The 22,624-nt window shown below is 35.1% G+C and overlaps 1 protein-coding gene, 1 long non-coding RNA gene and 1 pseudogene across 7 annotated transcripts; 1 reads left to right on the forward strand and 2 right to left on the reverse strand.

Annotated features, from left to right (window-relative positions):
• Positions 1-16,190: 16,190 nt before the first annotated feature.
• Positions 16,191-17,294, reverse strand: LOC146905049 (enoyl-CoA delta isomerase 1, peroxisomal pseudogene; annotated as a pseudogene). The gene has a single exon (XR_015020282.1). The product of XR_015020282.1 is annotated as an enoyl-CoA delta isomerase 1, peroxisomal pseudogene (transcript).
• Positions 17,295-17,432: 138 nt separating this feature from the next.
• On the forward strand, positions 17,433-18,041 carry LOC146905050 (uncharacterized). The gene is made up of 2 exons (XR_015020283.1): positions 17,433-17,613; positions 17,828-18,041. It is a non-coding gene; the product is annotated as an uncharacterized LOC146905050 (long non-coding RNA).
• Positions 18,042-18,446: 405 nt separating this feature from the next.
• Positions 18,447-21,414, reverse strand: LOC146905051 (E3 ubiquitin-protein ligase SINA-like 10). Of its 5 annotated transcripts, none has more exons than XM_085729565.1 (4): positions 21,365-21,414; positions 21,150-21,243; positions 19,340-19,987; positions 18,447-18,989 (listed from the first exon to the last, which is right to left on the reverse strand). In XM_085729565.1, exons 2-4 carry the CDS (start codon positions 21,228-21,230, stop codon positions 18,756-18,758), a joined length of 963 nt encoding a protein of 320 aa, XP_085585691.1. In that variant the 5' UTR covers positions 21,231-21,243; positions 21,365-21,414; the 3' UTR covers positions 18,447-18,755. The 5 variants fall into 5 exon arrangements, with proteins under 5 accessions (XP_085585691.1, XP_085585688.1, XP_085585689.1 ...); XM_085729562.1 differs by having other exon boundaries at positions 21,150-21,235; positions 21,364-21,414; XM_085729563.1 differs by having other exon boundaries at positions 19,340-20,995; positions 21,150-21,235; positions 21,364-21,414.
• Between the last annotated feature and the right edge of the window lie 1,210 nt (positions 21,415-22,624).

Raw genomic sequence — 22,624 nt, forward strand, 5'->3', positions numbered from 1 at the left:
AGCGGTTAGAAGAAATAGATGACATTGAGAAGGAAAGACTTTAGGAGTTCATTTTTCTTCATAATACTGTTAGCATGTATTTTATCTGGTGCTTTTCGACAGGGAGAAAGAAGGTTCAAAGTTGAAAAAATCTCTAAGTCCATGTTGGAAGTTGTTAAGTTTGATAGGCATTGGAAGTTTTCGACAGAAAGGTGGAAACTCACAGGCAATTAGAGTAAAGAGGCAAGCTTCAAGCGTCCAGACACGTGGAAGGCATGTAGTTTCTTGTCGAAGAAATGCAGTTTTTAGCAGTTTAGGTTATGCAGTTATTTTCTTCTATGTATATATAGTAGTTTTTCATAAGGAAAAAGGATTGCAAATCACTTATAGAATTCTAGCACTCAAAGTACCAACGTCCAGAGAAAGGAGTCACAGAATGTATGTAATCTAATTTTTCGAACCACCTTTACATTAATGCAATGCAATTTACTTTTTCTTTAAACTTTTAAGTCTTTTAATTGCATTTTCTACATTATTTGCTGTCAAAAGGCAGTTATCTTCATACAAAAACAGTTGTCTTCATCTTGTTCATAAAGTAACATATGCATATGATGAACATTCATGTATTTTCTGGAAAAAGATTGCACACCATGTCCTAGAATTTCTGGTTTGATCCTGATTGTAATAATCAAAGTAATACTATTGTTTACCAAAAACACGAGTAAACAAATAGCCACGCCTAGTGGGACCCTGTTTGTGCAATTTTTGGAAAAAATTTCCATAAAAAAATTTAAAATTTTTCTAAGTGTTCTTGTGAAAATTTCTGTAAAATTTATAACTGCTTTTAGTAAACTTTTTTCTGGAAAAATATTTGTTTGTGCATGCATTTAAGAAGTGGTAAAGCCTTGAAAGAAATGGTTCGACCCACCAATAGCGGTACTTCTTCATCATCACAATTTTCATCACAAGCACAATCCGCACAGGTATTTGCCCCTACAATAGGTGGCAATGTATCAACTGCCATGTGTGCATGGCAATGCCAGTTTCGACCGAAATGAGGGACTTTTGTGCCACCATTCACTACCACTATTCTTGTGTCTACTACTATTCATATGTCTCCTCATCCTAAAGTTAAGGCTATTCTCGATGATAGGTTTATAGTAATGCAAAACTTCAATATGCCCATGATCAATAGGGAACAACCTTATGGTATGCCAACTTCTATGATGGCAAGTTTGCATAACAATGCATCTACATTTGCATATCATGCAATTCCATTCACACCATATAATGCAATCAGTCCTTCAGGTTCTAGCATTTTTGGTCAAAATGCTCCACCAGCCTTAATTAAAGAATCCATGATTTCTTTAAGGCAACATATGGATGAGAGCAATCATGATATGGTTAATATGTTAACACAACAAATTGGTACAATTTTCAATCCTTTGATTCAAAACACAAACCAAAGTTATCAAGTCTTAGTCACTCAAATGAGGAGAATAGCAGATTTTTTTGCCCTTACGCAACCTGGTCATCAACAAATTCCACAAATCCAAAATCCTCAGCCTTTGCAAATTGTTGAACTTGTGGTTCAAAGACAACAATCCGTGCCTCAACTCAAACCTATCAAACCAGTAGTCCAGGCATAACCAGAAGTGATTTTGGTAAATATGAATCATGATGCAGATGAAGTTGTTAGGAATGTCCAACAACAAAACTTGGGGGCACATAATAATATAGTCAATTTGGTCAAAACCATTATGGCTCAGAATGGCCTAAACATAGGGTTACATAGGCCAAACTTTGTTTTTGCTCTTTCAAAGTATGTTTTACAAACTGAACTTCTCAGGGGTTGTAAAATCCCTAAGTTCACTAAGTTTGTTGGTGATACCAGTGAATCTACTGTCAACACTTTATTTGTATGTGGTTGGAGACATAGAAAATAATGAGAATTTGAGATTGAAATTTTTACCAAATTCTCTGACAAAAAATGTCTTTACATGGTTCACCACACCTGCACCACATTCAATACAACATTGGACTCAATTAGAAAGGTTTATTTCATGAACAATTCTATATGGGCCAATCTAAGATAAGTCTGAAAGAATTGGATAGTGTTAGGAGGAAAACCCTTGAGTCTATTGATGATTATCTGAATAGATTTAGATTGTTAAAGGCTAGATGTTTTACTCCGGTTCCTGAACATGAGTCAGTCGAAATGGTTGTTGGTGGCCTAGATTATTCCATTAGGAAGAAATTAGACACTCAACACTTGAGGGATATGGCCCAGTTGGCTGATGGAGTTCGACAGGTCGAAAGGCTGAAGGTTGTAAAAGCCAGAACTCATAAATATCATAAAAGAGAAAAGATTGCTAATGTTGAAACCAATGATAGGGACCAAGAGTTCGACATAACCTTTGTAGATGTCGAAGATTGTGAGGTTAATGTTGTTGAATTAAAACATGGGCTCCTTAAACATGTAAATTGTTGAGGCCATCTGATGGGAGGAATCCTGTCGAAACAAAAAATGAAAATTATGTTCCTAAAACCTATACATTTGATGTAACAGAATGTGATGAGATTTTTTATCCCTTAATTGATGATGGTCAAGTGGTAGTGCCTAAAGTCTAAAAATTCCACCACTAGAGCAATGTAAAAGATAGGTTTTTGTAAATTTCATAATTTTTCAGAACATAGACCTCACAATGTGTTCTTTTCAGGGATTTGGTTCAGAAAGCTCTAGGTGAAGGCAAGTAAAATTTTATTTTTAATTTCTAGTTTGGGATTTAGAGTTGGTTGAACTTCAGTTTCAATATTTAGTTATTGATGACTAATTCATTGCATTATAAATATAATTAGACATTATTTGGAATTGCTTGTTTGGTTAATTTGAATGGAGATTGATCGAATCTAGAATGTTTATTTATAGGTTTGATTGAATGCGATTGGTGGATGAATTGTAATTTATTTGAAGCTTTTCCATTCATATAGCTACTTGATGTGTTACTTAACTTTATGCTCAAACAAGATTACAATATGTGAATGATTTGAAACCTATGATAGCTCAAATAGAAACTCCAGGATGTGTTTGGTCCACTTTGAACAAGAAACGATTGCTTCAATTTGGTTTTTAGACCACAACTAAAAAATCGAGCCAAAGCGAACTGAAACCTACATAAATTTAGTAGCTTAAGATTGTGAGGCTTCATTTCATATTCCCTTAAAACTACTATTATGGATTTTGTTTTTTTAATTTGAAAGCCGATCTTTATTTTCCAAAATAGGAAAATAAAAAATTAGAGAAATCTTTTTTTTTTTGAAAGAATATCTAGAGAAATCTTTGAAATGGTAGACATGAAAGGAGTAAAGAATATCAGGTTAATTGTCATTCAAATAACTTTGTATTTGGATTAAAATTCAACGTTGGAGTTATTCAGTTACTTTTTATTTTTTTGAAGGACTTACCTTAAGCTTGAATGCTATTAAATATGTCATAGTGTCATTTAAGTGTCCACGATGAGTATGCTTACAGTGTTACAATATTCTTGAATTGATGTATTTTTATTTTTCATAAAATATACTAGTATGTGGTTTTATTATATAAGTATTAAAATAATTTAAAAAAAATTAAAATTTCAATTTGGATAGCCGAATACTAATCCAATTTAAACGCGCTAAATTGGAGCGGATTAATTTTCTTAAGAGAGATATCTAAACCAAATCGAAATGCAAGTATTTTAATCTTTGGATAAAATGGTTTTTGTCTCAAAACCGAGAAAAACCACAACACATATACATCTAACTAAATTCACCAAATTTTGATTTATTTTGAACCATTACTAAGGAAGAATAGCACTCCTGCAACTGTTTCGACAACTGCTGCTGCAATGACACAACCAGAAATAGGGACTTTTGTGCCACCATTCACTACCACTATTCATGTGTCTACTACTATTCATATGTCCTCATCCTAAAGTTAAGGCTATTCTCCATGATAGGATTAAAGTAATGCAAAACTTCAATATGCCCATGACCAATAGGGAACAACCTTGTGGTATGCCAACTTCTATGATGGCAAGTTTGATAACAATGCATCTACATTTGCATATCATGCAATTCCATTCACACCACATAATGCAATCAGTCCTTCAGGTTCTAGCGTTTTTGGTCAAAATGCTCCACCAGCCTTAATTAAAGAATCCATGATTTCTTTAAGGCGACAAATGGATGAGAGAAATCATGATATGGTTAATATGTTAACACAACAAATTGGTACAATTTTCAATCCTTTGATTCAAAACATAAACCTAAGTTATCAAGCCTTAGTCACTCAAATGAGGAGAATAGCAGATTTCTTTGCCCCTACGCAACCTGGTCATCAACAAATTCCACAAATCCAAAATCCTCAGCCTTTGCAAATTGTTGAACTTGTGGTTCAAAGACAACAATTTGTGCCTCAACTCCAACCTGTCAAACCAGTAGTCCAGGCACAACCAGAAGTGATTTTGGTAAATAGGAATCATGATGCAGATGAAGTTGTTAGGAATGTCCAACAACAAAACTTAGGGGCACATAATAATATAGTCAATTTGGTCAAAACCATTATGGCTCAGAATGGCCTAAACATAGGGTTAAATAGGCCAAACTTTGTTTCTGCTCTTTCAAAGTATGTTTTACAAACTGAACTTCCCAAGGGTTGGAAAATCCCTGAGTTCACTAAGTTTGCTGGTGATACCAGTGAATCTACTGTCAAACATATAACACTTTATTTGTATGTGGTTGGAGACATAGAAAATAATTTGAATTTGGGATTAAATTTTTTACCAAATTCTCAGACAAAAAATGTCTTTACATGGTTCACCACACTTGCACCATGATAGAGATTTGGCAAGTGAACCAAAACTATCGAAGTAATAAATAAGATCGAATCCACGAGGATCGTTGTGAACTTCTACTCAGCAATTTCCTTATTAAAAAGGATGTGCAAATTTCTATTGATTACCCTAGGTAGTTGGATTGATTTTTTAAAAATAAACTATTTAAAAACGATAAAAGCTTGGTTCTGGAAATTAAAGAGAAATATGGTCAAGACCTTCGAATCCTCCGAAGTTCTCCTATGGTAATTTGCACTCCTAATTCAAGCAATGATTATCTAGTTCAACGACAGATTAACAAAGTAATTCTACCCAATCTCTTGACCTAGAATTCTCCCCGCAAGTGACAACCCCTTAATCCTTAATCTCTTAAGTGAATTCGAAACCGTTGGAGGTTTTAACAGAACGTTAATCCCTATGTCATAACCTAATAATGATCTATCTCTAGCTTGATTACTTAGGTTAAACTTATTACCTAGATCAGAGTCAAAAGTCAGGGTTAGTGGTCATTCAATCTCTAAGATCAATTTGCATGTTCATAAAGCTAGGGTTAGTAGTCGATGATAAACATACAAAAAGCATAAACATAAAGTAATATGAATTAAAACTAGACTTTCGTTGATATTCAAAGGAGTTCAATAAATTAGGTTTCCCATAAGATTACATCAGATTCATCTAAGTCTCAACCACAAAGGAATTAGTTACTCATAGCTAAAGTACAAGATAACCAACATAAAAAACAAGGATTCATACATGTGCTGGATGATTGACTATGAGTTGTGATGGTTGCCCACCAGATCTGCAAAGCCTCTGCTCCAAAATATGCATTTTCTCTCCAAAATCGTGAACCCTTAATATGAAAAAGCACCTTTATATTTATAAGCTGATAAAAATCGGCCACCGTGCTCCAAAATCGGTGGCCGAACTCAAAAAATGTGTTGGTCAAGATGCCAAAATCGGTGGCCGATATTCTTCACTCGGTGGCCAATTTTTCCAGTAACTACAAGGTTTAAACTGGCAGCAAAATCGGTGGCCGAATTCAAGCATTCGGTGGCCGATTTCCAGTCTTCCAAACTTCAATTTCTTGTTCTTTTGTAGCTTGCAGCTCCATAAATCACAATGAATATCCTCAAAATTACATGAAAAAATGTCTAATAAACTAGTAATGACAGAGTGTCATCACAACCCCAAACTTGAACCATTCCTTGTCCTCAAGGAATTTATTTGTAACATTGACAATCGACAATAAAATAACAAATACCTGATCAAGCGATAGTGCCCAAAAGTTCAACTCCCGACTAACTAAAGATGAGCTAGTTTGACTTGTTTGCATCCACCAATTCACAACTCCACGCAACAAATCTCCACGTAAGATGACCTGTCATCACATCACAACCCTAAACTTAAAATGTTGTTTGTCCTCAAGTAACGAAAGAAAAAATATAAGTTATTCTTTGCATTTTTTTAAAGAAAAACATACCTTTCCTGGAATTGTGCTCAAGACGTCTTTCATCACAGCTACCGCAAAGCAACAACTAACTTATGATAAGTGCCAAGAAGTGTTAATTTCATGTTGTATTTCATGCACTTTTTGTTGCTTGTTTTGCAAGTTATTGAAGGAAAAGCCGAGAAATAAGTGTGAAATGCCTTATTACGCTTTATATATCTTACTCTATCCTTTTATGCAGGAATTTACCCCAAGACACTGAGCGAAGACCAAAAATCATGAAAAAGTGCAAATGGCAAAAGTTCATCAGCATGAGGAAATGTGTGCTCGCATCTGCGAGCTCATTTACTCGCAACTGCGAGTAAGGGAGGTTTGCCCAGATACGCCAATAGCGTATCTCTCTGGAATCCTTTGTATTTTCTCAACTCGCATCTGCGAGTGGTGTAGCTCGCAGCTGCGACCTCAGGCAGGGCAAACCTCTATAAATAGCCCACTTGCTATTCCTTGAAGATATTATTATGTTGGGATCTTAGCTTGATATTTTTAGTTTCTCTCTTAGGTTTTAGCTTTAGATATTTTATAGAGAGAAGTAAGGTAGATCATATAGAGTGAGAGTGGTTTTGGAAGTTGGATCTTTATTCCTTTGTTGAGACATCACAAGTGTAATGGTTCCTTCCTTTTCAATCCATCCTTGCAAGGCTTCCATGATGATGTGTAGCTAAATACCCTTTGTTGGGATGAGAGGTACTTGATCCTTGCTAAACATGTAATCTTTTGATCTTGCAATATATGGTTCTAGCAATTTATATTCAATATTGTTGTTATTCTTGTGTTAATGCTTTCAATGAGATTCAAGATGCTTTGGACACAAACTCTTGAATCTAGAGCTAGAGTAGCAATATATCTTAGGTTAACTTACTTGACATCTTTGTTAATCTTGTGATAATCACCATAATCAAGAGTTAAATGCTTTCGGATACTTAATCAGGCTGGACACGGTCGATTAGGTTATTTGATCGACTTTGTTATCGTTTAAGGGATTTGGACACGAATGTTTAAACGATACCTTAGAGTTAATTATATCACTTTGAACACGAAGGATAGTTTAGAATTGATTGTGATAATGTTGTTTATAAAGCTAGAATTCGTATGGATCATTAGGTTACGTGTGACGCTTGGTTAAGGAACTCTACTCCTAACAAGTTTCAATCCTTATTTATCTCAACTTTTACTTTTTGCAATTAGTTTAGCTAGTTACATTTCAATTCAAACAAACAAGTACTCTTAATACTTGGAATGATAATTGATGTTAAACTGTCCTTGATAACGCACTATTCCCTGTGGAGACGATATACAAATACTTATCTTGTTTGATGCTAAAAACGACTTTCATCAAAATGGCGCCGTTGTCGGGGAATGGTGTTTAGTTATCATAGATAGAATGATTGATTTATCATTTTAAGCATTTGTATATAATCCGTAAATATTTTTCTTTATTTGATAGTTGTTTGTACTAACCCCTTGTTGATAAACAAAGAAAAGTTTCTTGTTAGTTGTTTCCGTTTTAGGATCATCACCTAGCCACAATCATGGCTGATCATGGTTATAGCAACTTCTATACTCCACCCGAGTATGAATCCTATCAACAGTATCAGCAACGTTCTTATGAAGATGAGAGATATTCGGTGATTGAAAATACTTTGAATGTCTTCATGCAACAATCCATGATAAACATGCAAGATACCAACCAAAGATTGAAGAATTTATCACTTCAAATTGGGTTGATTCAAGCACAAATCATGGATAAACAAGCCAACAATCAATCCACTCTTGGAGAACAAGAAAATAATCCAAATACGTTTGAGAGAGTTGGAGAGATTGTTGAAGAAGTTGTTTTGAAAAATGAGGAAGTTACAACATTAGAATGTGGTGCATCACATGAAATAGAACTTCCTCAAGAAAGGACACTTATTGAAGTGGTCAAAATTGTTGATATTGAAGAAGTCATGGTGGTTGACAAAAAGGAACGGTTACTAATCAAGGAAGATTTAATGGAAGCAAGAGGGAAGAAAGTGAACAAGGTAGAAATCGATCGGGTAATTGATGAAATTTGCACCTTGTTCAATAAACCAAAGTTAGGGAGGTCATGGATTCCAAGTCATTTGTTCCTAAAGTTCATGGAATTTCTCCCAAAGCGAAGGAGTACAAAAGATGATGTGCTTTCCGTTTCATTTTGGCCGCCCTAACCAAAAAGGCGTCGAGCTAACGACGTAAAACAAGCGCTTGTTGGGAGGCAACCCAATTTTGTAAGTCTATTTATTGTTTTAATGCATAATTAGATATTAGAGTCTTGTGCATGAGCCTAAACATCCCAAAACAAAAGCCAAACAGAGAGTAGAATGCTGGAATGTCTTAACTCGCAACTGCGAGTAAAAGAGCTCGCAACTGCGAGCTAATGGCCTTTGACCATGTTGACTGCCAATTCACTCGCATCTGCGAGTAAAGCTGCTCGCATCTGCGAGTAGCAGCAGTTTTGGGCAGTTACGAAAATCAATGCCACTAACTCTCCTCACCCACTCATTATCTCCTTCATTTTTCGGTTTTGTTTCTCTCACCACAAAAATTCCAAAACTTTCTTCTCTCAACACACACCTTTGGCAACACAAACCCTAAATCATTCAAAGATTCATTCAAGTCAATCCAAGTCAAGTTGCATTGCATTTTCATTTCTGCACTTTGATTGCTTTTCAATCAGGTTTGTGTTATGAGCCCTTGCTTTCATTTACCTTTCCAGTGCATGTTTCAAACTCTAGGATAGTAGATGATTGTTCTGCTGATTGTTGTTCTAATTTGTTACCCACTTGTTTGAGATGAGTAAAATCATGCACATTTTCGTAATCCTTTCCCATTGAATTCACAGTTTTTGGTTAACCTTTCTGTAAAAACTTTTTAAATAAAATTAGGGTTTGTGGACCAATTCAAATTTCCAACTTAAAGCATGATTTTGATCATCTCTTTGTAAATACAAGGGTCGCAAAGACTTTAATTAGAGTTAGGGAACCATGGCACTGAATAAATTTTGAAAAGGATTGAGTTTTGCCATTTTCTGGGCAACTCGCATCTGCGAGTGAATCAACTCGCATCTGCGAGTATCTTCATAAACTCGCAACTGCGAATGAACTGCTCGCAACTGCGAGTTGCAGCAGAACTTGCTGCATGTTTCTGTGATTTTCAACTTTTTGAGCCTGCATTTGTTTTATAATGTTCCATACTGGTATTAATTGTATAGTCTATGTTGTATGGTATTTTTCTGGTTGTTTTGCAGGCATGGCACCAAAAAGAATTAACACCGGTAAGAGAAAGCAAGGCGAGTCATCCGTATCTCAACCCCCACCCCAAAACCAGTCCTATGATCAGGAAAAATTTAGGTCTAGGTACCACCAAAACAGATACAATGCCTTGCTTAAACAGTCCTTGTAGACTGAGAGAGTTGTTCACATTAAACCGGATGGACCATATGGCAACTTTCACAAACTTTTCCTTGATCAAGGGTGGACCAGGCTCTTAAACCCAATAACCAAAATCAACCAAGAGTTGGTGAGAAAATTCTATGCCAATGCCCTTCCTCAAAACCCTCAAACCGACCCTTTCACTTTTGAAACCTTTGTGAGGGGTAGGACAATCAAGTTTGATCGTGATGCCATAAACACATTCCTAGGAGATCCTTTCGACCTAGATGTTGAGACTGAGGATGGGATTGATGATTTCCACAAGAAACAAAACCTAGGTCACTTTCTCCTTGATAATATCCACGATGAGATAAAAAAATTCATAATGCTAGAGGGGGAAACCTATGACAAAAGTGATGCGGGTAGAGAAGACATTGCCCAATATAAACTGATGAAACCACCAGCCAAACTGATGTTTCGATTCATCCTCCATAATGTCAAGCTTAATAGTCATATGCTCGATTGTACCATTGATGTCTGCCCATTAATTTTTTACATTCTCAAAGGCATCAAGGTGGATATAGCCCAAACTATTGCTTGGCAACTGAAAAAGGTGGTGTTTCAAGGCCATGGTGAGCCAAAAACTCGCCTATCTTTTCCTGGTTTGATCATGGGTTTGATCAAAGACACCCACATGAGGATGCCCACTGATTATCATGAAATAATAAAAAACCCCATTGATGATGCCTTCATTACCTGTTACATCATGGGTCAATCTAAAAAGGGTAAGGGTAAGCAAGCTTCATCTTCTAGGGCACCTCCCTCACAATCCGAGCCTCAAGATGCACCTTTTCCATTCCCACCAGCAGCTGGTTTTGATTTTGCTAGCTATGTTCAATGGCAACATGAGAATAATGTGCTTAATTATAATATGATGTCAGCCATTCATCGGGAAAACATGTACTTTCAGCAATCTCAATACCTTATGCAGCAGCAATCTGGATACCCTCCGGAGATTATGGCACAATTCATGGCACCTCCAGCTTTTCAAGAGTATGCTAATTGGCCTGAGGACACGCCAAAACCTTTTGGAGGGGGTGGAGACTTTAGAGGTCAGGGGGATGCGAGCATGGAGGAAGATATAGGTGGTGTAGGTGATGATGATGATGATCCGGCAAATGTTCCAAGTGCCACTTCAACCCCCCATGGGTCAGATGATGATGATATGCAGTCTTGAGGAGGAAGAAAAGATTTGAAAGCTCATCCTTTTTGAATGATATTTTATCAAGCTTTCAATCAATTCTTGCTGTCTTCCTTATTTTTATTTTGCTTTCTCTTTTGTTAGCTTTGAACAATATTTTGTTGGTTATTTTTATTTTAGCACATGTACTCGTACTTTGTTACTTATTTAGTACTTTGTTTAAGTATTTTGGATATTGATGAATGGTAACTTTTGTTTCGTTTTAATTAGTATTGTGATGGTCGTATTTATATTAGTATGGTTTAATTTTATTTTGTAGTAAAATAATGTGTTAGCGTTTTTCAAGTACTTCATTTGGTTTTAATTTAAAAATTGTGGAAGTTTCTTGCGTATCACTCTTGCTTAATTTCAAATCTCAGATGATTGATAATGATTCATAGTTATGATTAAAGCGCAAAGCCAAGGTACAAGTTTCCAGCTTTTCTAGGTTTTTACTCGAATATGGAACGAGTACTTTGTACAAATTTCATTTCATTTAGTTTTTCGCAATAATTTATTTATTTTTGAACCACTTAGTTCTAGCCTAAAAGTGAGGAAACCTCAAGTGTTTGTACATATGCAAGGAGACCGGAATTCATTGTTTAACTCGATTTTGTTATTTTAAATCTAATAATTGTTTTTAATTGTGTGAAGGCATGGAAGTGATCAAGGCACATTTTTGTTAATGAGTGAAACATACTTGACCACAAATAGCCTACCTTGTGAGAAGAGCGAGTACTTGCTAACCCACTTGAGCCAAATAAATTGGAGTCATCAATTATGAACTGTTAATTCATAAGCACAATGCTTGATGAAGTTGCCTTTAATTTTTTCAAAATTCAGTTCATCTTTGACGCACTTTAGAACTCTGATATGTTTTTAATTGTTGAACCCTAAAATTTCATTGTTTATTTGTCCCTTTTGCCTTAGAGTAAGGGAACATTCAAATAGGGTATTTTGATTCAAGTTGGGGAGAGAAGGTAGATGTAAATCTTATGTCAAGTATAATGGTGTAATTTTATCTTTGATCAAGACAACATGTTGTTGTAAATACAAAAAGAAAAGAAAAACAATGTGTACATGAAGAGAAAAAGAAAAAGAGAAAAAGAAAGAAAAATCCAAAAAGAAAATAAGTTGTCAAGATCAAAGTTTGTCATGTTTAAGCACCAAGGGATTGTAATGATTGGTAGATAAGATTGTGAATTTTAATGGTTGATACAAGGAATGTTCCTCTTTGATAGGCTTTTTGATTTCAATTGCCCCACATATGACATTTCTTTTGTAGCCAAGCCAAGTTATAACCCTCAAAGACCTTTTGATCCATGTTTTTATGCCGTTTGAAATGATATTTGGATGGACACATAACTTGATTGGAATGTTAACTTGATTTCCGGATGTGTGTTCATAACCCTCATTGATATGTTTTCAATTGTTTATCTACTTTCAAAGAAGTGTGTTAGGTGTGGTTCGTAAATAAATGTATTATTGTTTTGAAATATTTGACATGAACTTTGTACTTAGGACTCATCTCATGTTAGTAGTAGAATTTTAGATTAGTTGGAAACTTAGACTTGCCCGCGCATTCACTTTTAAATCATTCATCTGAAGATGTTTTCAAAGCCTTTTGTACTTGTGTCTTGTCATTTACTTGTTTGATTTTCAATCTTTTGTTTGAGGACAAACAAAGAGTTAAGTTGGGGAGAGTTTGATAAGTGCCAAGAAGTGTTAATTTCATGTTGTATTTCATGCACTTTTTGTTGCTTGTTTTGCAAGTTATTGAAGGAAAAGCCGAGAAATAAGTGTGAAATGCCTTATTACGCTTTATATATCTTACTCTATCCTTTTATGCAGGAATTTACCCCAAGACACTGAGCGAAGACCAAAAATCATGAAAAAGTACAATTGGCAAAAGTTCATCAGCATGAGGAAATGTGTGCTCGCATCTGCGAGCTCATTTACTCGCAACTGCGAGTAAGGGCGGTTTGCCCAGATACGCCAATAGCGTATCTCTCTAGAATCCTTTGTATTTTCTCAACTCGCATCGGCGAGTGGTGTAGCTCGCAGCTGCGACCTCAGGCATGGCAGACCTCTATAAATAGCCCACTTGCTATTCCTTGAAGATATTATTATGTTGGGATCTTAGCTTGATATTTTTAGTTTCTCTCTTAGGTTTTAGCTTTAGATATTTTATAGAGAGAAGTAAGGTAGATCATATAGAGTGAGAGTGGTTTTGGAAGTTGGATCTTTATTCCTTTGTTGAGACATCACAAGTGTAATGGTTCCTTCCTTTTCAATCCATCCTTGCAAGGCTTCCATGATGATGTGTAGCTAAATACCCTTTGTTGGGATGAGAGGTACTTGATCCTTGCTAAACATGTAATCTTTTGATCTTGCAATATATGGTTCTAGCAATTTATATTCAATATTGTTGTTATTCTTGTGTTAATGCTTTCAATGAGATTCAAGATGCTTTGGACACAAACTCTTGAATCTAGAGCTAGAGTAGCAATATATCTTAGGTTAACTTACTTGACATCTTTGTTAATCTTGTGATAATCACCATAATCAAGAGTTAAATGCTTTCGGATACTTAATCAGGCTGGACACGGTCGATTAGGTTATTTGATCAACTTTGTTATCGTTTAAGGGATTTGGACACGAATGTTTAAACGATACCTTAGAGTTAATTATATCACTTTGGACACGAAGGATAGTTTAGAATTGATTGTGATAATGTTGTTTATAAAGCTAGAATTCGTATGGATCATTAGGTTACGTGTGACGCTTGGTTAAGGAACTCTACTCCTAACAAGTTTCAATCCTTATTTATCTCAACTTTTACTTTTTGCAATTAGTTTAGCTAGTTACATTTCAATTCAAACAAACAAGTACTCTTAATACTTGGAATGATAATTGATGTTAAACTGTCCTTGATAACGCACTATTCCCTGTGGAGACGATATACAAATACTTATCTTGTTTGATGCTAAAAACGACTTTCATCAACTTACCACGCTACATTCAAGCGGGTCCGGCTAGGAGAAAGTCCTATACTCTCAACCACTCTGTTTTCTATGATACACTTATGTATCACCTAAAGCCATTAGGGCATGATCGCGACATTTGCCTACTCCAGTCGTCACATGAATGTACCTTGCTGTAAATTTGAAACAATTCTAAACAGACAGTCAAAGTTAAACTATATACACACTTTGATGACTTTAAGGGTTATAACTTGGCTTAGTTTAAGGGTGGATAAATTTGGGAAAGTAGGCTAACAATGAAACTTGGAGTTAGTTCACTAACCTAGAGATTCCTACTAAGCATTAATGTGCTGCCAACCTCTCCTTCCTTGAAATAGTGAAAGATGGGTATCAGTAGAACAATTTATCTTTTCATGACAGAAACATAAACATATTTTTTTGAAGAGACTAAAAAAAAAATTAGCACTTGATTTTTTTTTCTTTTTTCTATTTTTTTTTGTGTGTAGACCCATGGCAATCTACATTTTTTCTTTTTTCTTTTTCTGACAAATATATTCTACTGTTACCCCACCCCAAACTTAAAATGTTGTTAATTCCAAAGAGCAACTCCAAACTTAGCTTTAAACCATACTCAGTAAAAATAATCCCTATCTAACTCCAAGAGAAATCAAACCGGGTACATTTAAGGTTTAGGACTATGACATGATTCGTCACTAAGTAACAGAAAAGAAATTTTCATCTGGAGGCTCAAAGTGGTTTCACAAAGGATAATAAGAATATAAAAGGGTGGCTAGAAAGGCTCAAGGTACCAAAGAAAAAATGTCTCGTGTGTATTATAATCTAATCCGTAAAGAATGACTGCAAATTTGAGGAAAAATAGCATTCATATGGAACACTCATATATTGGAAGTATTTAAGTATATAAACAACCTAGAATGGATATGAAAATATTTGGCTTTGAATCTCACCGGTTATGCTATTCAAAAAAGAGATGGTGATCCTATAAGTACCTTAAGTAGCAAGCCCTAGAAAGTGTCGTGCTCTTGAATGTAAGGGTAAACTACCCTCCACTGTAAATGCTTGACATGTAAGACTCTACATGAAGACAGACAATCTGATAAAGACAAGAACTGAGGTGGGATTAGAGGAATTTAAAGGTACTGAAATCAAGTCTGCAGTGATGGGGATCAAGATTACCATCACATAAGCTATTGTTGCAAAGGCTATCAGATGCAGAAGCCATTGTATGTTCATGGTGGATACAAACGGAAAGAGTGAATGGGCTGAAAAAATTCATAAGACTCTACATGAAGGAAGACAATCTTATTTTTTTTACTTGTAAAGAAGTTAATGCTGAATATTTGGCTGATTTCAAAGGTACTCCTTATGCTTTGAGCCGAGACTTTTTAAATAAAATTTGCCAACTCAAAAGAGAAAAACTTGCTACTATTTATATTTTACGCGTTCTGTTTGTATATAAAAACTTCTTACTTATTTATATTTTATGCGCGTCTGTGTCTATATAAATAAAAAAATTGTAAACATATCTAAGTCATATAGTATCCTAAATCATGTATGTATTTGAGCTTCATAGGTTCGTCCACACAAAAGTGAGTAAGAATTTCAATGCGTGGGAAAAGTTTTTTCTTTATTTGAAAACAGGCATGGCAATGGGGCGGGGTGGGGACGGGTTTTACATTCCCCGTCCCCATACCCGATTCTCATATATTTACCCGTTACCCTACCCATACCCAACGGGGATGAGAAATTGAACCTCATCCCCATCCTCGACGGGTTCGGGTATCCCCGCCCCATCCCCGTCCCCGCATTGAATAATTTGTTTTAATAAAAAATAGTAGTTTTTTTAAACCCCTAGAGAAATGTTGTAATGCATTATCCAATAATATGCTTACTTGAACATTTGTTAGACCGATTGATTTAGTTGCTCCTTTAAATATCAATGGTAGTTTTTATAACACGACCATTATTAAACAAAATAACATGGCATATTAACATAAAGTAATTTTCTGCATTCAGGACGGGTTTGGGTATGGGTTCGGGGTGGGTACCTATATACCCGTTACCCGTCCCATACTCGTGTTTTGAAATCGGGGAAAATCCAAACCCATACCCAAACCCAGTCAAAATGGGGAAAACCCGTCAAATTGGGTTTGGTTCGGGTGGGTAACCACGGGTACGGGGTTTTGTTGCCATGCCTATTTGAAAACTACAAGATGTTCTTGTAAGTACACTCCCTAACAACAACAAAATGGTGTGTTTTATTTAAAATGATTGTTCATCCCTTACATTGTAGAAAAACAAGAAACTACTGCTTGTGCTAATTGTAGCATGAGTAAAACCAACATCGATGGTTGTTTTGTAAACGGGTTATCTTCAACAGTCCCAATCACATGACCCAAAAGCTTCTTCCTATTCGCAGCATACATGTCTCCATTCAATCCACGCTTCACCAAATTACCACTCAATTCAACTGCAGCCTTAACCGTTTCCTCAGCGCTATCATGCGCCGAGTCAACGATCCCCAATCTCACCGCCTCCTCCGCAGTCACCTTCTCCGCCTCCTTCACAATCCTCCTCATCGCTGCCGCATCTCCAAACAGCAACAAACGACGCTGGAATAACATGATCAATATCAATATCAATATCAATATCAAGCTCCTTCTTGTAATGAAATTCACGATCGGAGCTCATTAAAACGTAGTCGTGAGATAATGCGAAGATGTAACCAGCGGTGGAGGCGTGACCGGTGACAACAGCGATGGTAGGCATAGGGAGAGAAATGAGTTCAGAGACGACGGAACGGAGTGAATCGTCGATGAGGATGAAGCGAGATTTGTTGGATTGTGCCCAGTCGATGTCGTAGCCGTTGGAAAAGAATTTTGCTTGTGCGGTGGTGATGAGGACGGAGGAAGTGGTGGCTTGTTGACGGATACGGTGGAGAGTGGATTTGATGGAATTGAGAAGTGTCGGGTGGAGACAGCGTTCGTCGTTGTTTATTGTCATGAAGAAGATGTTGCCTTTCTTACGTATACTGCACATTTTTTAGTCAAATAATCCGATTTTGAGTTTACGTGATTATTCGAGTATATACTATATGAAATGAAATGATACAAAATTTTGGTATGAACATTGGGTGAGAAGATATTATAAGTTTGAATATCAATAATTTCATAGTTGATTAGTCCAACTTTATCATTTTTGGACCAAGACTTTTTCATGATTTTTTGTACAAAGCAAATTAATTTCAAGAAGAGTGAGGAATTTTCTAACAAAAAAAATACATGAGATGGAAAAGTCTTTGTATAAATGATGGAAAAGTCTTTCTATAATTTTGGACCTATTTCCCCCAAAAAAAATAGTGTGGATCCGTTTGTTATTGAAAAGAAATTATTATTTGTGTGTGTGTGTATATGGACCTTCCTAGGAAGAAACTATATTATCCTTGTTTGTATCTCTTTTGCTTTGTGATTTCTCCTATAATTTCTTCTCTGATTCAACTAAACATTATTGCAGGTTGAGTTGGATAGCTTTTGTGATGCTCTTGTTCCCATTAGAAATTAGAAAAGAAATTGCTGAGACTGAGAAAGGAAATATTGACGTTTACAACAATGCTCTCAAGGTGAAAGATACTTTTTTTAGTTTATGAAAGCAATGACTTTATTTTATTTTATTTTTTGTTATAGAAACTGTTTATACTTAAACATTTATATGATAAGCGCTTATGCTATAAACATTTAATTAAGCCATTCATGCAAACATGACCTTAATAGCGTACAATATAGACTATATCATGCTACTATGAGTTTTGAGTGATAATCTAAAATGTTGTGCAGGGATCATGGCTGATGCATGTGCAAACCCATATTCAAGGGAATATCAAGCATTCCCTGTTATGTGGCTCTGTGTTGCAAAATTCGGGCCTACCAATGGTGTCTTTTTGTGATTTATAGGTTGTTACATAAATTTTAGTGTTGATGTGTTGTATAATTGGTTATGTACTATAGCAGAGACAAAATTCTTAGAAGTAGTCTCGGTTTTGAACAATGAGCACTTAATTGTTATGACTAACACACCTTTAGGTCAAATGCCACATATCCTCGTCAAATGAATTAGGTCAAATATACATCAATGTAAACTATTTTGCGTCAAAGGTTATCTTTTACTGCACAAAACTAACACGTATGTTTAGAGTTTATATTTTTTTTCTTTAAAAAAAGAGAGTTTATATTAAAACATTGTTTTTCACTACTGTCAAATGCTTGATTACTACTCTTTTGTAATTTGTATTGTGAATTACACCCTTACTTGAACTTAGCTTCATAGGCATCCTGAAAGTACTAGTAGTGTTTATGTTTCAGTTTTCATTGAGGTAACAAGTAACTCTTATAATTTCTCCTATCAATTTTTAGCATACTGCAGGGCCTCCAAATCCAACTGTGTTGCCATATACTATTGCATGAATCAACAACTAAGATTTTAGCATAGTCACACTTTTAACTACAATATGCCATCATCACTATCCTTTTTCAACATAGATACTATCATCACAACAGTTCCTTCTTGTTCAATTCTCAAAGTCAAATCCTTAATAAGAATACAAATTACTATACGGCTCAAGACAAAACAGAAAGAACAATAATGTATTATTTCTCCACTCATAGGGCGATTGTCTTCATGATAAGGGTTGCCAACGGCGGCAGATGATAAGGTGGATGATTGCCTGCTCTTGGATTTAGTAATCGGTGATGGTGCGGTGGTCATCTAGTCCCCAATGAGGCGGCGGACGAGGTGGAGGGTTGACTTCTCTTGGATGTTGTAATTGGCAAGGGTCAGGCTATCATCTAGTTGCTTACCATCAAAGATCAGACGTTGCACGTGCACCTGGTACTCTTCTGCCTTGTCAAAAATCATCTCCTTCACATTGGCTATTGTGTCTGAACTCTTAACCCTCAGGGGGATAGTCTTCCTAGTCGGGGTGATTACGTAGATTTGCATCTGTACACCATTGCCATTAAATCAATAAAAGAATATTTGCATATGCACCGCAATTGACAACACATTAATCAATGATAAAAGCATCATATAGAAAGCAAAACCCCTTGCAAAATTTATCACGGTACAACTGGGCAAAAGAAATTCATGATCAAAATCAATTTAAGAAATTGAGACAGATATTTTAAGAACTGATACAAAAATAGAAAAGACTAATAACCTTATTTTGGGATATGCAAAACCGATGAATTTGAGATAAAACGCTAGAGTATAAATTCAAAACACAAAAGAAAATAATAAGACTTTAATTGGAAGAAGAAAAAAAAAAACAGAGAAAAGGAGATAGGAGGTACCATGGGTGTTATGCAAATTTCTAGCTTGAGAGGTTCAGAAGAACGAAAAGGAATCACAAGGAACTCTGATGAAAGAGTTGCTAAAGTAAACTGTTGGACATTCTTTGCAAAAGACTGTAATTTCAGTTTGCATATCTCAGACCTAGCCAATATATCATAACTATACTCGGACCCAGAAGAGTTAGGACCAATGCAGCAAATATTGACTGCATTTCCCAAACTCATAGTATTATTATTGAGAATAAATAGTTTGCCGTCATTTTCCTCTTGAAGAACAATGGTTTCACCAGTTTCACCATTAGACTTCAAAGAGACAATGAAGGAGTGACCATAAGAAAATTTGATTTGAGAATCCCCATGTTTATGGCTGAAATGGTTGGACAACAGTTCTGATGCTGCAACAAAGTCACAACCTGAAAGGGGACAGTAACATGGTACATAGATGCATTCTTCTTCATGCTTCCTATTTCCAGTGTAACTCATTTTCTCCCTGCAACCATGTTTTGCATTCGGACATGGCATTTCGATAGATTGCAATAGATTCTCAATGGCTTTACAACGTTTTGAGCTAATGTGCAACAAGCACTTCTGACACTTGTTCCTAAGTTTAGGACAGCAGGTAGAGCAAACAATATGACCATTATTACACTGAATTACAACAAAAAAGAAAACCATCAAATTAAACTTTGAACCATTTGCTAGAATCAAATAAAGTAAGAGATTTTTTGTAAAGCTTGTTATCAAGTTATGCAATCATAAGTATAATAAACATAAAGCTAATCATTCTTAATTTATTATTCTCAAAATCAATGTACTCAAAGACGGATTGCAGCTGACACCCAAAATACTATAGCGGTATAGCAGGTAGCAATATGGCCACAATACCAAAGTTTAGAGAAACAATACAGGTTCATTACATACACATATAAAAGCTCCAAAATAGAAGGATATACAAAATTAAAGACATTCATCATTATTTATGAGAGATCATTGTAACTTATATTCAAACCCAATGTAAATCAAACAAGTCTTTGCCTCTAAGGCTTAAAAAACACATCTAAGCAATTAAAATAAATAAAAGTGATTCGTAAAATAGTATCACTATCTCTATTTTAACCACTTATTCATCATCATGATCACGCTCTTCACTACTAGACCTCATTTGTTATGCATCTATCTCTTTTCTCCCCAAATGTTTTGTGTCTCTATAGGGACATCTTGCTTCTCCATTCTTTTCTGTTTCCTACTAAGCCGCATAAGATGAGGATGGAAAATCTCCTTTGAAGTGAGAAAATCAAGTGTTGCTAATTTAAAAACTCTTGATTGTAATGATGTACCTCCAATATCAATCCTGTATTTTCTAATTAATAGTTGATAATACTTGAAGTGAATTCTATGTTAATTGCATTAAATGAAATAAAGCCTAAATATGAGTATATAATTGGGGGCATTCCTCACCTTACAAGTCAGTTTTGTAAAGTTGAGTTAGGTTCAACACAAATCCTAAGATATTATCAGAATCTATCCAAAAAAATCCGTTGGACCACCTGCTACCAGATCACCACTATTAGCCAATCGGATTACGCTCAAGATGTCCGGTTCACGACGTGGGGTTGTGTTAAGAGTCATACCCTTGTGTTTCACGTCGTGCGCGAACTGTATAGCAGACACTATTGAATATAAAGTTTGAAACATACTACAAAAGAGTATTAAATATTTAAATTAAATGACCAGATACATATTGCATATATATGACAAGAAATAAAATTTTCTCACATGTAGAAAACAATTAATACAATCAAATGCATACCTGAAAGACAGGAATACTTAGAGGTTGAAAACAATTGCAGCAATCAAGCAATTTAGAGTTTGAAATCGTTAGAGGCTCCATTGCACCTTTTGACCAATAGTGATTAAAAACCATTACAACTTTATATAATCAAAATCATGTTTATGTCTAAAAAAATAACAAGTTAAACTAGTCAAATTAAGCTGCTAAAAATAACATTTAACAAAATACTCACTGAGAAGTTGTAGAATCCTTGGTGGCTTGATGTGTTGATTTTTGGTCTTTCATATAGTTGGTGGACGTTTGGTACTTTTATAATCCCTTCCTTTTTTAAAGGCAATGACACGTAAAAAGAAAATGTGGGCACCATTTTTTTTCTATCATGTTTGTAATCTTAGTTATGAAGGAATCTATGGGCACTATTAGGCTCTGTTTGTTTTTTTTTTTTAGAAAAGATAAGAAAAAACTTTTATTAAGAAATAAGAGGCACAAACCAAAACGACACAACAGTCTACCCCCAACACAAAAACAATACAAAACATGACCAAGCCTAATAAACAAATTTGAACCTGATACAGAAACCAAAAACTCCTGAAACTCGATACAAACTTTAGACCCCTGAACCTGATACCAATCAACTATCCCTTACTAAACCAAAACAAAGTTCAATACTAGCAGCGGCGAAGCTCGAAAAAAATTTATACAGGGGCCAACTATAAAGAAGAATTTTTTTTTTAAAACAAACATATTAAATTTAAGGATAAAATATATTTGTAGTCCCATAAATTATAATTTTTTAGGTTTAGTCCTTAAAAAAATTATCCAATTTTTGTCTCAGTTTTTTAAAATTTTACAAAAAAGAAAAATTGGTTTTAGTCTTGAATTTAATCAATCTCTAACAAAAATGCGTTTCAAGAACCCAATTTCATCAATAATTGTCTGTTTAATAATATATTAATATTGTCTTTTCAAATGTAAATAAATAAGTTATTTGCAAGAAACTCATTATCCATTTAATTTGTCTATAATTATTGTCTTGATAATTTTTATTGTTGAAAAAGGTTTCTCTATTGTTGTTATTGAGACCGAAAGTATCAAACCAATACAAATAAATATATCAATCTTGTAGTAATTTTTTTACTTTATTATTTATGCTAATTTTTGCAACTAAATTTATTTGGGGTAGCTCAATGTTTATTATTTGGGGTAGCCGGATATAAATACATACCGACCGCTTCATGAATAATATTTTTTTTGGGTAGCCAAGACTACCCCTCCCATATGAAGGGCAATGCCCTTGAATACTAGGATAAAACTACCACTAGAGTTTTAAAACACAGCTGCAGCCACCAAAACCTTGGCGAGAGAGATACTAATGCTTTATTTCGACGATCACAGATACAATATGAAATTCTAGCGTACTTGTTTTATATGTTCTGTCAGATGTTTTAACGTTTGCAATGTTCCAGTTAATGTTTCAACATCGAGCGATAAAA

The sequence above is a fragment of the Medicago sativa genome, chromosome 7, assembly GCF_051527215.1.
Source record: "Medicago sativa cultivar Bolivia chromosome 7, Bolivia_mono, whole genome shotgun sequence".
NCBI lineage: Eukaryota > Viridiplantae > Streptophyta > Magnoliopsida > Fabales > Fabaceae > Medicago > Medicago sativa.

Coding starts and splice junctions, on each gene's coding strand:
- LOC146905051 (XM_085729561.1), bottom strand. CDS start 21,263: ATGGTTTTTAATCACTATTGGTCAAAAGGTGCAATGGAGCCTCTAACG. Junction 19,988..21,149: donor TAAGTATTCCTGTCTTTCAG/GTATGCATTTGA, acceptor GTTGTAATTCAG/TGTAATAATGGTCATATTGT. Junction 18,990..19,339: donor AAATTTGCATAACACCCATG/GTACCTCCTATC, acceptor AATGGTGTACAG/ATGCAAATCTACGTAATCAC.